Genomic DNA, 14,882 nt, shown 5'->3' with positions numbered 1-14,882 from the left:
AAGCCTCGCTTGGCCATTCTCGTTTCTTCCCGCTGTGGTGCACCTTCTTGGGCTGTTTCCGGATCTGTCTGCATGCACCCGCGGCCACCCCCACGCTCGCCTCCGCCGCACAGTAAGTGTTGTGTTTTGCCACATTTCAGACTACTCCAAAGGATTCGGCGGGAAGTATGGGGTGCAGAAGGATCGGATGGATAAGGTAAATATTCCAGACCCGGAGCTTAGTGTCGTCTGCCTGCAGGGACTCTTGGTGGGCGTGGCTCACGGTGCGGGTGGCACCTACGCACTGGGGTGGGGCACAGGTGGTTTCCATCACGGTGGACATGATGTGTCCTGTGCTTCTCATGGCCGTCCTGTGGGATGGGCGCTGGCCCTGGCCCCCCTCCTAGTTGGGGGCCCCCCTCCTAGTTGGGGGCCCGAGGCCAGGCAGGTTCAGCACCTGGCTGTGGCACAGCAGTGGGCGGCTGGGCTGCCACAGGAACCCAGACGTTTAACATGAGAGGTGAGAGCCTCGAGGGCTCATGTCCATTTGAACTTAAATTCTTAACAGTAAATGAGATTGGAAGCGAGTGTTAGACCGCGTGTGGGGCTTCCCCACTGGTGGCCGGCGCTGCCTGTGCCGTGATGAGCCATGTCTCCCGTCTTCAGCCTCACAGAGACGCGGGCCCCACACTGCCTGCTCCTGTGCATGGCCTGCGGTCAGGGGTGGCAGGGTCAGTCCTTGCCTCGAAGCTGACCACACACAGCACCATCCAGGGGCTCCTGATGTGGGCTCTGGGGGCGTGGGCGGGCAGAGCAGGTGTTTGGGCTGGGCTCGCCAGGGAGCCGTAGCCGGGGCTCATTTCTGAGGGCAGGCGGGAGTTCAGGAGAGAAGGCTCAGGAGACCACGGAGGGACGAGGTGTGGGCCTGGGTGGGACAGGAGTCACAGCAGGTTCTCAAGGAACCTAGCTGCAGAGGGAGGGCGGGGAGCGGGGACAGAGCTGGCCCTGGAGAGCCCCACACACCACAGGGTGTTCTGCACGCCATTAGGTGACATGCATGGCCCCAGAAGGGTTAGCAGGTAAGGGACACTTTGGGGGTCTGCTTTGAGAATCCGCCAGCCTCAGCGTGGAGTCTGGGTTGTGGGGAATGGCCTGGGCAGGGGGGTGTGGTCCTGAGGAGAACTGGAGGGGCTCAGGTGGTAGAGAAGCAGGGCATGGTGTTTGGTGCCAAGGGACGCAGGGGAGGGAGCAGTCGGGTGGGTGTGGGGTGGACGTGGGGCCGACAGTGAGCTGAAGAACTGGGAGTAGCGGATGTGGGTGTCAGTGAGAGGAAGCTGGGGTAGGGCTGGGGCCAGGCCCGGGTGGCATGCAGAGTCGGGAGGGGAGTAGGCATGCGGTCAGAGGACACTGGGCAAGGGGAACCGGCGAGGTAGCGGGGGCCTTGCGACGCACTGGGACGGGTGGAGGGAAGGAGCTCCCCTCTGGGTGAGTCAGAGGTTGTGGCTTTGGGGCCCGAACCTGAGGGACTGCTGTGCCGTGGGTGTCTGTGGTCAGCATTGCTGGTGTTGGCAGTGACCGCTGAGCTTGTGAGCACGTGGGGAGACAGTGTAGGGGTGTGGCCTTTGGTGTCATTGTCTTTCATCCAGGACGGGGTGGAGCTTCTCTCCTTTGGTTTGCTGTGTGATGAAGTCCAAGGCTTAGAGAGAGTGATGTAACTGCCTGGGTCCCCGTACATTGTGGGGATGGGGCTACAACCCAGGCTGGGAGGTGAGGTCATCCCCTGAGGGCGAGGTGATGTCTGCAGAGGGCCCAGTGGGTGACGGGACCCAGTAAGGCTGATGGCCTTGCCTTTGAACAGGTGCAAGCGGCTCAAGGGACATGGAGTAGACGCTGGAGCTGACTGACAGGAGGAGGGAGCAGGGTCCGAGGAAGGACAGGCAGGCCAGGAAGGGGGCAAGCAGGAGGTGCTGGGCAGAAAGGGGCCATGGCGTGGGGGCTCTGGTGGCTTCTGAGCCTCAGGTGTTCTCATCAGAGGTAGTGAAACCCACAGTGAGACTGGGGACGGCCACTAGTCTCCACGAGCCCTGCCAGTCTCCACCTGAGTCCTATGTGAGAGTCATTGCTCATTGGTCAGGCCGGAGTTGAGTCCCCCGCAATGCAGAAAGGTGTGACTGCACCACTGCGTGGTGTGGTGTGGAGGACGGGCCACCGGAGCCTTGCATGTGTCCCCAGCGTCTTCTGCTTCCTGTCAATGCTCACACCTCTGGGTGGCGGAGGGAGGGTGGGGAAGGCGTGAGGCGGATCCCAGAATTGGTGTATGATAGAGCAGATGGAGATACATGTATTTCTTATGCTCATGCTGACTCACGGTTGCCTGCAAATGTGGTGGGTAATCGTTCTCATGCCTCAGTTAGTTTGCAAAACTGAGAGGCCATGAAGAGTGCTCTGGGCTGTGTGGCTGGGCCTTTGGGAAGATCTGAGGAAGGCATTTGCATCTGGTAGGAGCTGCCACAGGGCATGGAGAAAAGAGAAAAGTGCTTTTCTGACGCCCAATTCCTATCTCCACAGAACGCGTCCACCTTTGAGGATGTCCCCCAGGTGTCCTCTGCCTACCAGAAGACGGTACCTGTTGAAGCTGGTGAGTCCTGGCTGATACCGGGAGCACCGTGTGGTTTCCCAGGAAAACACTGAGCTGAAACACAGCCGGGAGCAGACGCACCACTAGTTGAAAGCGTGGTTGTTGCTGCGTATTTTTGGGACAGAAAACGATCCTTTTGATGAAGATCCCGTTTCTCCTGCAGAGGTGTAGAGTCACCTTTCAAACGCAGCATGGTGCAGCTGTTTCGCTGGGGCCCGTTTCGTGGGCCTCTTCCCAAAGCAAAGGGGTTACGTGCACATCCACGAGGGTCCCTCCACACTGCCAGTGACCAGCTCCTGGGAGCAGCCGGGGCCTGCCCGGCTCCCTGAGCCACTGGGTCGCAGCTGTGGCAGGAGGAAGGCATCAGTGTGCAGGCGACGGCAGACGTTCTCTCTGCTGCTTGTTCTTGGGCCCTTGACCGGGGAGCTCGAAACCTGCCCTTTTCTGTGCTGGACACACGATTGAGTCAGAGGTGGCCCATGCCCCGGAGAGTCAGGTACTTGGGGAAAATATCGTACATGAAAGCAAGTGCTAAATTTAACACAGGATGCGGAGAGCTACCACTGCTTACTAGGGGAGCCGTGGATCCACAGTTCTCAGAGTTGGAGGGCCCAGGACGCTTTGACACTTTGACCACTAGTGAGAACCCCCCAAGACGTTGATGTATTTGATGATATTGACTATATTAGAAATTAGAGGAATGTGGCCCGGCGTGGTGGCTCACGCCTGTAATCCCAGCACTTTGGGAGGCTAAGGCCGGTGGGTTACGAGGTCAGGAGATCGAGACCATCCTGGCTAACACAGTGAAACCCCGTCTCTACTAAAAATAAAAAATAAATTAGCCAGGCATGGTGGCGGGCGCCTGTAGTCCCAGCTACTCAGGAGGCTGAGGCAGGAGAATGGCCTGAATCCGGGAGGCGGACCTTACAGTGAGCTGAGATTACACCACTGCACTCCAGCCTGGGCGACAGAGCGAGACTCCATCTCAAAAAAAAAAAAAAGAAATCAGAGGACTGTTTTATTTGTTTATTTATTTATTTTGAGACCGGATCTTGCTGTGTCATCCAGGCAGGACTGCAGCCTCAGTCTCCGGGGCTCAAGCAGTCCTCTTGCCTCAGCCTCTGAGAATCTGGAACTATAAGTGCATGCCACCATGCCCAGTTAAATTTTTTTATTTTTAGTAGAGACGAGGTCTCATTGTGTTGCCCAAGTTGGTCTTGAATTCCTGAGCTCAAGTGATCCACCTGCCTCAGCCTCTCAGAGTGCTGGGATTACAGGCATGAGCCACCACAGCCATTGGAAAGTTATAAATTGGTTCACTTAAAAAGAACAAAACTACGTTGGGTATGCTGGCTCACGCCTGTAGCCGCAGCACTCTGGGAGGCCGAGGCGGGTGGATCACCTGAGGTCAGGAGTCTGAGACCAGCCTGGCCAACATGGTGAAACCCTGTCTCTACTAAAGATACAAAAAGTAGCTGGGCATGGTGGCCCACGCCTGTAATCCCAACTACTCAGGAGACGGAGGCAGGAGAATTGTTTGAATCTAGAGGCGGAGGTTGCAGTGAGCCTTGATTGCGCCACTGCACTCCAGCCTGGGCAACAAGAGCTAACCTCCATCGCAAAAAATAAAAATAATAATATAACTGGCCATGCACGGAGTGGCATTGTTTTTTTTTTTGTAAATCTCTTTAATAGAAGACGGCTGCATTCTCACACCTATCTGCCTCTGCAGTCTGTCGATGTTACGTTGTTTAGGAAGAACATGTGGAATCACCTGGGTAGGCGGTTGGGAAAGGGAGGAGTGTTTGTAACCTTAAGGGCAGTGTGGGTGTCCTTCCGCGATGCCATGCAAGCGTGCCAGGTGGGGGTGGCTCCTCTGGCCCTGAATGGCTCGCCCCCCAGTATGCTCGGGTGGCACCCTGTGTTGGCTATTTGGAAAATGCTGGACCTCTGCGTTATGCCCGTCTTCCACTTGTGGACACTTATCATTATACAGGACCCAAAAAATCACATTTGCTGTCATCGTCAATGTTATCTGCAGAGGCTAAGTGGAAATTGTCGTGTTCATGTGGCAGCCTCACATTTTTCAGAATTCTGTCTTTTACTTGAAAGCTGGAATTTTCCCGTTGGCGACAAATACTACAGTAATTTTTCTTGACACAATAGGCTTAGTTCATTCACTTGGGAGAAAACTGCTGCCAGATACCCAGCTTTGCATAACCATAGTTTGTCTGTCAGTTGTTATTTCAGGGAAGAACGTTGTTCCATGAAAAAACAATCAACTTGCAGCTCTCATGGTTCCATTCATGTTCCTTGAGACAGAGACAGCCACCGCCACAGTCCCGGACACAGCAGGGAAGGCTCACGTGTCTTCCCACTTTTTTGAGACAGAATCTCGTTCTGTTGCGAGGCTGGAGTGCAGTGGTGCCGTCTTGGCTCACTGCAACCCCTGCCCCTGGGTTCAAGCAGTTCTCCTTGCCTCAGCCTCCGAGTAGCTGGGATTACAGGCGCGCACCACCACGCCCAGCTAATTCTTGCATTTTTAGTAGATACAGGGTTTCACCATGTTTGCCAGGATGGTCTCAATCCCTTGACCTCGTGATCCACCCGCCTTAGCCTCCCAACGTGCTGCGATTACAGGCGTGAGCCACCACGCCCGGCCTTGTTCCCCACTTTTGACTTACATTTTTATCGTTTTTTCTTAATAGACATGGGATCTCACTGTCTTTCTCAGGCTGGTCTCAAACTCCTGATCTCAGACAGTCCTCCCATTTCAACCTCCCAAAGTGCTGGGAATTACAGGCATGAGCCAGTGCCCTCTTTTCCATTTTTGTCACACACAATATAAAAAAATGTATACTTAGCGGTTGAGATTCACTGTATTCAGTATATGTCGATTACAGTATACATCAGTACCTTAACTGCTTTATCAAGGACAGATGTCTTTAAGAGAAATTGGCTGTTTTTATTTAAAATTGTGAGTGTGGTGGTGGAGATTCTGTCTTGTTTAAAGATCTTCCTGATGCCAAGCTTAGGGGGATCGCCAGTCCCACCAGGTGTGCAGTGCCCTGCGGCCGGCGCCCAGTGCTGGCTCCGGACCAGTGGGCTGAGCTGGCAGCTGCAAGAACCTTTCCCTCCTCGGGGGTGGGGGGATGACCGGTTCCTGGGGCGGTCACCCTCTGTGGGGCTGTTGTCCAGGAGCCATGTTTTTGCTGTGCTCAAGCCACACGTCCTCCCTCCTTTCTCTATAGTGACCAGCAAAACAAGTAACATCAGAGCTAACTTTGAAAACCTCGCTAAGGAGAAGGAGCAGGAGGACAGGCGGAAGGCGGAGGCAGAGAGAGCCCAGCGGATGGCGAAGGAGCGGCAGGAGCAGGAAGAAGCCAGAAGGAAGCTGGAGGTGAGCGGCAACGAGTGGGCTGCAGCGCGCTCTCCCTCTCGGACCTGTGCGAGGGGATTGGCAGCTCTGGGGCCTGGGCGGGGCTTATTCTTTCCTGGCCAGGGTTTCCTTGGAAGGCATGTTTAACTCTCCTTTAAGGCTGTGCTTTAAGGCACTTGTCACTTGAAGCCACACATAGGCTGAGTCTCTGGCCACAATGCTCCAGGCAGCTAGCTAGCGCCATCCTGGTCTTGCCGGTCCAGCCCCAGGACCCAGCAACCTGCCCTACCCTCTGTCCCTGAGCTGACAGCAGAGTCCTGTCGGCTTCGTCCTCCACGGAGCTCTTGTCCAAATGTCAGCCTGAGTCTCTTCTCACCCCTCCCCCTCTGGAAGCCCCTCCTTTTCTGGGTGAAAGTTTGGGGTTTGGAGGGGCCTCTGTGCAGAGGCAGCCTGCTCTTGGGGCCTGCTTCTGCTTGGCCAGCCCAGCCCCGCTCACCCAAGCCCCTGGCTGTGGAGAAGCGCTCCAGAGAAAGATGCCAGGAGCGCACCCCTGGCAGGGGCAGAGCACGAGCCTGCATCTGGGTGCTTTGGGTCTAGCCTGGGTGGCGTCCCACTGACAAGGAATTTCCTTGTGCTCAGCGGGATTAGGGGGGCCGTGAATAGAGCCTGGAGCCTACAAATGTGTGTGTGAAGTTACCAGGTGTGGCTCTCAGCTGGGGCATCTGCAATGTGGGGGAGGCCCAGCCTGTGTGGAAGCCTGGGCTTCTCCTGCCCACCCCAGGCCCTGCCCCTGCAGGGCCACACAGGACATGGTACTTCGAGTGTTTAATCTGTGGATGGCACCAGGTGACGTGGGAATTTACAACTGTCCTGTTGGGGTCAGGCAAGACCATAGATGCCAGGAACCGTGCTAGGGTCTCAAGACCAGGAGTGGTTTTCTCTTCAGCAAGACAAGACAGCACTACCATTGTTCCTAATAGAGCAAGGCAGCCTGCAGGGGGAGAGGAGGGAGGGTTTGGAGCGGACGCCTGGGGTTCAGGTCCTGCAGAGGGAGAGGAGGGGAGGGGTTTGGAGCGAACGCATGGGGTTCAGGTCCTGCAGGGGGAGAGGAGGGAGGGGTTTGGAGCGGACGCCTGGGGTTCAGGTCCTGCAGGGGGAGAGGAGGGAGGGGTTTGGAGTGGACGCCCGGGGTTCAGGTCCTGCAGGGGGAGAGGAGGGAGGGGTTTGGAGCGGACGCCCGGGGTTCAGGTCCTGCAGAGGGAGAGGAGGGAGGGGTTTGGAGTGGACGCCCGGGGTTCAGGTCCTGCAGAGGGAGAGGAGGGAGGGTTTGGAGCGGACGCCTGGGGTTCAGATCCTGCCTGGGTGGCTCCCTGGCCCGTGTGCCTGCACGCCTTGCCCTCAGACTCAGCGTCTGGCACTGGAGCCCGCAGGCTGTCAGTGAGTTTCCCGTTGCTGCTGTAGTCACCACCACACACAGCACACAGCTAGTGTCTTACAGCCCTGGAGGTCAGAAGTCCTCAAAGATGTCAGCAGAGCTGTGTTCCTCCTGGCAGCCCTGCGGCCCCGTCTTCCCGTCTCCAGCCTCTGCTTTCGTTGTCACCGCCCCTCCTCTGTCCCTCACACTCCTGTCTCCCTTCTCTCAGGACCTCGTGATTACATTGGGTCCACCCAGATAGTCCAGAGTTCCCGTCACAGAACCCTTAGTTTTCATCACACACACAGTCCCTCCGCATGGGGTCTGGGGACTGCGATGTCAGCAGCTTTGAGGGGCCATTATCCTACCCTAGTTCATCCTTTGGCCCCTAAAGCTTCATGTCCGTCTCATGCGCAAACGCACTCAGCCCATATGAAGGCCCCCAAAGTCTCAACCCATTGCAGCATCAACTCAGACTCCCAAATCTGTGGCTAAACCGTCTAATCGGTGTGTGGGCGGGACATGAGCTGTGGCCCAGTCCCGGCACTGTCGCGTCACTGGCTGTGTGATCTCAGCCTCAGAGCTCACCTGCCCCTCGGATCCTGCCTGGGAGCTGATGGGATCTGAAGCTTAGTGCTCCAGCTCACCTGCCCCTCTGATCCTGCCTGGGTGCTGATGGGGTCCGAGGCTTAGTGCTCCAGCTCACCTGCCCTCTGATCCTGCCTGGGTGCTGGTGGGGTCCGAGGCTTAGTGCTCCAGCTCACCTGCCCCTCTGATCCTGCCTGGGTGCTGGTGGGGTCCGAGGCTTAGTGCTCCAGCTCACCTGCCCCTCTGATCCTGCCTGGGTGCTGGTGGCGTCCGAGGCTTAGTGCTCCAGCTCACCTGCCCCTCTGATCCTGCCTGGGTGCTGGTGGGGTCCGAGGCTTAGTGCTCCAGCTCACCTGCCCCTCTGATCCTGCCTGGGTGCTGGTGGGGTCCGAGGCTTAGTGCTCCAGCTCACCTGCCCCTCTGATCCTGCCTGGGTGCTGGTGGGGTCCGAGGCTTAGTGCTCCAGCTCACCTGCCCCTCTGATCCTGCCTGGGTGCTGGTGGGGTCCGAGGCTTAGTGCTCCAGCTCACCTGCCCCTCTGATCCTGCCTGGGTGCTGGTGGGGTCCGAGGCTTAGTGCTCCAGCTCACCTGCCCCTCTGATCCTGCCTGGGTGCTGGTGGGGTCCGAGGCTTAGTGCTCCAGCTCACCTGCCCCTCTGATCCTGCCTGGGTGCTGGTGGGGTCCGAGGCTTAGTGCTCCAGCTCACCTGCCCCTCGGATCCTGCCTGGGTGCTGGTGGCGTCCGAGGCTTAGTGCTCCAGCTCACCTGCCCCTCTGATCCTGCCTGGGTGCTGGTGGGATCCGAGGCTTAGTGCTCCAGCTCACCTGCCCCTCTGATCCTGCCTGGGTGCTGGTGGGGTCCGAGGCTTAGTGCTCCAGCTCACCTGCCCCTCTGATCCTGCCTGGGTGCTGGTGGGGTCCGAGGCTTAGTGCTCCAGCTCACCTGCCCCTCTGATCCTGCCTGGGTGCTGGTGGGGTCCGAGGCTTAGTGCTCCAGCTCACCTGCCCCTCGGATCCTGCCTGGGTGCTGATGGGGTCCGAGGCTTAGTGCTCCAGCTCACCTGCCCCTCTGATCCTGCCTGGGTGCTGGTGGGGTCCGAGGCTTAGTGCTCCAGCTCACCTGCCCCTCTGATCCTGCCTGGGTGCTGGTGGGGTCCGAGGCTTAGTGCTCCAGCTCACCTGCCCCTCTGATCCTGCCTGGGTGCTGGTGGCGTCCGAGGCTTAGTGCTCCAGCTCACCTGCCCCTCTGATCCTGCCTGGGTGCTGGTGGGGTCCGAGGCTTAGTGCTCCAGCTCACCTGCCCCTCTGATCCTGCCTGGGTGCTGGTGGGGTCCGAGGCTTAGTGCTCCAGCTCACCTGCCCCTCTGATCCTGCCTGGGTGCTGGTGGGGTCCGAGGCTTAGTGCTCCAGCTCACCTGCCCCTCTGATCCTGCCTGGGTGCTGGTGGGGTCCGAGGCTTAGTGCTCCAGCTCACCTGCCCCTCTGATCCTGCCTGGGTGCTGGTGGGGTCCGAGGCTTAGTGCTCCAGCTCACCTGCCCCTCGGATCCTGCCTGGGTGCTGGTGGGGTCCGAGGCTTAGTGCTCCAGCTCACCTGCCCCTCTGATCCTGCCTGGGTGCTGGTGGGGTCCGAGGCTTAGTGCTCCAGCTCACCTGCCCCTCTGATCCTGCCTGGGTGCTGGTGGGGTCCGAGGCTTAGTGCTCCAGCTCACCTGCCCCTCTGATCCTGCCTGGGTGCTGGTGGGGTCCGAGGCTTAGTGCTCCAGCTCACCTGCCCCTCTGATCCTGCCTGGGTGCTGGTGGGGTCCGAGGCTTAGTGCTCCAGCTCACCTGCCCCTCGGATCCTGCCTGGGTGCTGGTGGGGTCCGAGGCTTAGTGCTCCAGCTCAACCTTGGTGTGGATGTTTTCCGCTCCTTCCCCCAGAGCATGTCTAGAGCTTAGGCGCAAACTTCTGAAACACGGCAGGCGTGACAGTGTAGAGTGTCATGGCAGCATTCCGATTGCTGTTTGTTTTCAATCACAGGAGCAAGCCAGAGCCAAAACGCAAACGCCCCCTGCATCGCCTGCACCTCAGCCAACCGAGGAGAGGCTGCCCTCGAGCCCCGTCTATGAGGTTGGTGTCTTTGGTGTTTGAATGAGCGTGACTTCCTGCCAGAGCCCAGGTCCTCTGTGGAGTGGAGGAAGCCCTTGCAGGCAGGCAGCGTGGTGTGGGTGCAGAGGGCATCGCTGCATTCCATGCCCGGAGAGGGGTGGGCCAGGAGCGCCCTGGGGGTGGGTGACAGGCCTCGGTGCTGTCGGGGGACAGCTGTGCAGGCCCACGTGCCATCTTCTCACCCCTCTACAGCCTGTTGTAGTCTGGCCACTTTCACTGCAGTCCCTGCTGGGGTCACCTGCTGTCAGACAATCAGATGTGGGGGTCTTCCCCCCACTTGCTCTCTGCTGTGCGGGACGCCGCCACACTCCCTTCTGGCAGTGCTGCCCTCCCTCATCACTGAGCCCCCACCTCCCGCGCGATCTGCCTTCTGTGCCTGCCCCGTCCAGCTCTCCAGCCTTGCAGCCCCTCATGAGTGTGCTGCGGACATGCTGTCCAGACCCTCCCTGTGCTGCTGACCCCCTCTCGTGGGTCCCCCAGTGTTCCGTCCCCATCCCAGAGTTACCGAGCCGTCTGCCGACAGCCCGCCCATCCCTGACTTTGTGTCTCCTGCTCCCTGCCATCTCTGCGCTAACCACACCCTCCACCTATGACCACCTCTCCTGGCCCCAGCCCTGCCCCTTCTCCATCCCACCGCCATCATCCTGGTCTATGCATTCATCTCTCCTCGCCCAGGAGCCAGTCAGTGAGTTACGGGGGGCACACTCCAGACCACGGACCACGGTAGTTACGGGGGGCACACTCCAGACCACGGACCACGGTAGTTCAGGAGCCCAGAGCGCCCTGGAGACAGGCAGGGTCTGGGGCCTGGGCCTCACTGGCCATGGCCTCGTCACCACCCGACTGTCCGTCCTGGGCTGTGCTGCTGCCTTTACCCTGCCAGGCCCTGGGGGGATGTGGTAAGTGAGGCCTTGCAGCTCATCGGGAACGAGCCTCCCCCCCTCGTCCCTCCCTTGGCAGTCAGCGCCGTCTGCCGCAAGGAAGCTCCGACCCTGCCCCTCCTGTGCAACTCGGCCCTCGCGTGGCTCCCAGCGCCTGCGCTGAGGGTGGAGTCGCTCTCCCTGCCCGCTCACTCTCCCTGGCGAGCAGCGCTCCACCGCCAGTTCTTCCCGGATCTCCTGGGTGCGCGTTTCTGAGCTGTTGGCATTGCTTTCTCTCACTGCCGGTGACATCAGGTGGACCCTGCTCAGAAACACTGATTAAAGCCAGCATCGGTGATAAGCAGGTCGGGATTTTCGTGAGGGCTCCGAAGCTGCGGTGGTTATAAAGAAAGAGGTGTTCCGCTGGCACCTTTGTAGTTGAATGTGATTCTTCGGCGGTGCCCTTACTGCCCTCTGCAGAGAGGATTTGTTTAGGGCAGAGCCCGGTCTGCAGGCTCAGCCGCTCTGCAGCCATGTGGTGAAGCTGCTGTCAGGCAGGGCCAGGGTGGAGCAGCACAGGGCAGGAGGGTGGCCACTCGGCCCCAGGGTGCCTTGTGCCTCGAAATCAGCCAAATTAACCCAACAAAGATGGGCTCTACCCCCAGGCAACAGCGCAGGCAGGGGCGTGGCTCCTAACCTCTTGTGTGGGCGTGGCTACTGCAGGACTGGGGTGTTCCGGGGGTGAGGACCCAGTCATCGGTAAGGAAATGGCATGTGGGCCTCCCCGCACTCACCACCATGGTGAACATGCCAACAGGCCTGGCCTTCCTATGCCACATCTGTTTTCTCGGTCCTGGCTGGGACTGAGAATTAGGTGGCCTGTGGGTTTCTGCTGGCTGTGGCAGTGCAGCTGCTGCTCTCTGGAAGCCAACATGGGCCCCGTGCCATGTGCGTGTGACCCTTCCCCAGGACGCGGCTTCCTTCAAGGCAGAGCTGAGCTACAGAGGCCCTGTGAGTGAGACGGAACCGGAGCCCTTGTACAGCGTGGAGGCCGCTGACTATCGAGAGGCCGGCAGCCAGCAGGGCCTGGCCTACGCCACAGAGGCTGTCTACGAAAGCACAGAGGCCCCAGGCCACTATCCCACAGGTACTGGGCCCCACGCTGCAGCGCCCTTCCCAGTGGGGAGCTCCCGAGACATCCTGCTCGACCTGTGGCGTCCTTGCGAGGAGCGTGGGTGGGTTTCCCGCTGACCCGCCTTCGCCTGCTTGCTGCAGGGTCTTTCTGTCCCTTGAGGGAAGTGCTCTAGACACATTTGGGGCAGCGGCTCCTGAGCTGCATTCCGGGAAGATCCCCGTCGTGCTGGGGACGGGCGGGCAGGGCAGAGGAAGGGAGGGCTTCAGCTGCCGTCCTGTGTCTTTGGGACAGAATCTTAGGAAGTGTCGTCTAAAACTTGAGAAGGCTGGGAACCTGTGTGGGACTTTGTGTTGCTCAGCTCTGTCCTGGCTTTCTTTTAGAGGACAGCACCTACGACGAGTACGAGAACGACCTGGGGATCACAGCCGTCGCCCTGTACGACTACCAGGCTGGTGAGCGGCCCGCAAAAGTGTTCAGAGGGGAGACCCGGGCGGCTGCACCCGCCTGTGCTTGTTTCCTGAGAATTGACTTCTCCAGCGTTGTTAGTTTTAGAAATAATTTCTGTTGAGATAATTTCAGGGGTATAGAAAAGTTGCAGGTATGGTGCCAAGAACTCCCATGTTCCCTACCCAGATTCCATCTCCGCACACACACGCACCCACCCCGTTATCTTTAGTATTCTCTGAACCCTTGGAGAGCTGCAAGGGTGCTGCCAGCCCCAAAGACTCCAGCGTGTTTCCCAAGGTCAAGGACGCTGTCCCTCAGGGATGCCCCACCCTCCAGGTGAGGGGGCCACACAGATGCCCCATTCCTGCCTGTCCTGTCCTGGCCGCCAGCTCCCATGTGGCCAGCGTGTCCCCCTGAGTTCCCTTTGCGGCCTTGGCAGTTTAGGAGCAGCCTCAGCTCCTGGGCTGGCCTCAGCCGCCTGCCCTGTGTTCCCTCAGGGCCAGGCTGAGCCGTGTTCTGGTGGCAGTGAGGTCGTGGGGACCATGCGGTGGGGCTCCCTGCTGTGCCGCGTGGCGTCCACCTGTGCCTCTGTCTCAGCCACCGTCTGGTCCACAAAGCCACTGCCACCCCTCTGCAGTTGACAAGCATCTTGTGGGTGGCGTGGGATTCCCTTCCGAACCCCTGGCCGCTGCCTCCGAGTGCTTCCCGTTTGCAGTTTCCCATCAGTGCGGAAGTTGGCATGCTACCATAAGTGAGCGCTGGCTGTCCCCGTTCAGTCCCTTTTGCACACGTGCGTTTACATGCACGCGTGTGGATATGTCTGTGGCATCTCGGCACCTGTGTGTGGATTCTCATCACCGTGGCTTTTGCCCTCCAGGCCCATTTAAGCCATCACCTCGGGCTTCTCTCCGGGTGTCCCCCAGCCGTCCCTCTACTGTGGCCTCCACACCCCCATGGCCTTGGGCAGCCCATCTCCCCACCCCCTCCACAGACACGTCTGCCAGGGAGAGAGGGGAAGGGAGGGCGGGCAGGGCTGGAGTTATGTGGTGGAAACCTGCTCCTGAGGAAGGGGTCCGGGTGGGGTGGGTGTTTTGTGTGAGGGGCTCTGGGCATCTCTGTAGTCACTCGGCTCATGTTCTTGACAAATCCTGGCCTTGGTGGCAAGAGAGAGGCAGCAGGAGCCTCCGCAGTGCATCTCTGCGGGGGCATCTCCTCTGAGCAGGCTGCCTGGGAGTTTGCTCTGGGTTGCCCTGTTCTTTTCTAGCAGACCAGGAAACGCTCGCACTTAGCACCTTTCTCTGTGTCCTCTTCCCCAGCGGGTGATGATGAGATCTCATTTGACCCCGATGACATCATCACCAACATCGAAATGATTGACGATGGCTGGTGGCGTGGGGTGTGCAAGGGCCGGTACGGGCTCTTCCCAGCCAACTACGTGGACCTGCGGCAGTAGGGCCCCCAGCCCCCAGCCCCCGGAGCTGCGCCCCGGACCCTCACACTACAGATCAGGCCTTCTTTGGTTCTTGGGTTTTGGGTTTTTTTGGTTTTTTTGGTTTTTTTTGAAGGTGGGGAGGAGAATATACACATTGCTTTTATATTTAATACTTTTGCTGATGCTTTTGAAAATGTTTATGCCACAGAATTTGCTAATATATTGTAATCACATTCCTTAGGAGGACTTTGGTAATTGGTTTTATGCATTGATGGATTGATGGGGTTTTTTTTGTTTTATTTTTTGCCAAATTGACTGTCACACGCGGCAGCTTCAGGGAGCTCGCATTCTCTTGAGTGCGTGTTGCCCTCGTGCTCATCAAGTGCAGTCGGGGCCTCCCACGACAAGCACGAGGCCTCAGGTGGGCCCTGTGGCGGGTAGGCAGGAAGGACTGTCCCAGGCCCTGTGGCGGGTAGGCAGGAAGGACTGTCCCAGGCCCTGTGGCGGGTAGGCAGGAAGGACTGTCCCAGACGAGGGCTCCCTCTAGAGTCTCAGTGTTTGGGGGGAGAGGGGCGGGCCTGCTGGAGGTTAACACGGAGCTAAGTCACCCAGAACACAGGAGCTGCCACGTCAGATGGGAAATCTGCCTGTGTCATACCATGACAGCCCGCGGGATCAGGTTCCTTCTAGCAGAGACCCTGGATTTTTTCCTGTGCCCACCCCGGCTCGTCCTCATCTCTACTCATCCCTTACCCAGGTCGCTGGGAGGGCTGCTGGGAGCCTCTTCTGCACCTGCCGGGCAGCGTCACCAAGTCCTTGAAATCTTCCCCTGCCCCGCAGGTCTCTGGATTGGCACAGTG

At 58.9% G+C, this 14,882-nt stretch overlaps 1 protein-coding gene across 4 annotated transcripts in view; it reads left to right on the top strand.

The window, feature by feature from the left end:
- Positions 1 to 14,651, top strand: part of LOC105469734 (cortactin) — a 38,980-nt gene extending 24,329 nt beyond the window's left edge. For all 4 annotated transcript variants that reach the window (XM_024789090.2, XM_024789086.2, XM_024789088.2 and 1 more), the window contains 7 exons: positions 141 to 196; positions 2,548 to 2,617; positions 5,869 to 6,017; positions 10,020 to 10,109; positions 11,978 to 12,155; positions 12,524 to 12,595; positions 13,907 to 14,651. In XM_024789090.2, coding sequence (XP_024644858.2) covers positions 141 to 196; positions 2,548 to 2,617; positions 5,869 to 6,017; positions 10,020 to 10,109; positions 11,978 to 12,155; positions 12,524 to 12,595; positions 13,907 to 14,043 — 752 coding nt within the window. In that variant the 3' untranslated portion in view covers positions 14,044 to 14,651. The remainder of the gene's footprint in view (positions 1 to 140; positions 197 to 2,547; positions 2,618 to 5,868; positions 6,018 to 10,019; positions 10,110 to 11,977; positions 12,156 to 12,523; positions 12,596 to 13,906) is intronic.
- The last annotated feature ends 231 nt before the right edge of the window (positions 14,652 to 14,882 follow it).

The sequence above is a fragment of the Macaca nemestrina genome, chromosome 12 (assembly GCF_043159975.1).
Source record: "Macaca nemestrina isolate mMacNem1 chromosome 12, mMacNem.hap1, whole genome shotgun sequence".
Classification (NCBI taxonomy): domain Eukaryota; kingdom Metazoa; phylum Chordata; class Mammalia; order Primates; family Cercopithecidae; genus Macaca; species Macaca nemestrina.
This window is presented reverse-complemented; position numbering and strand designations above follow the sequence as displayed.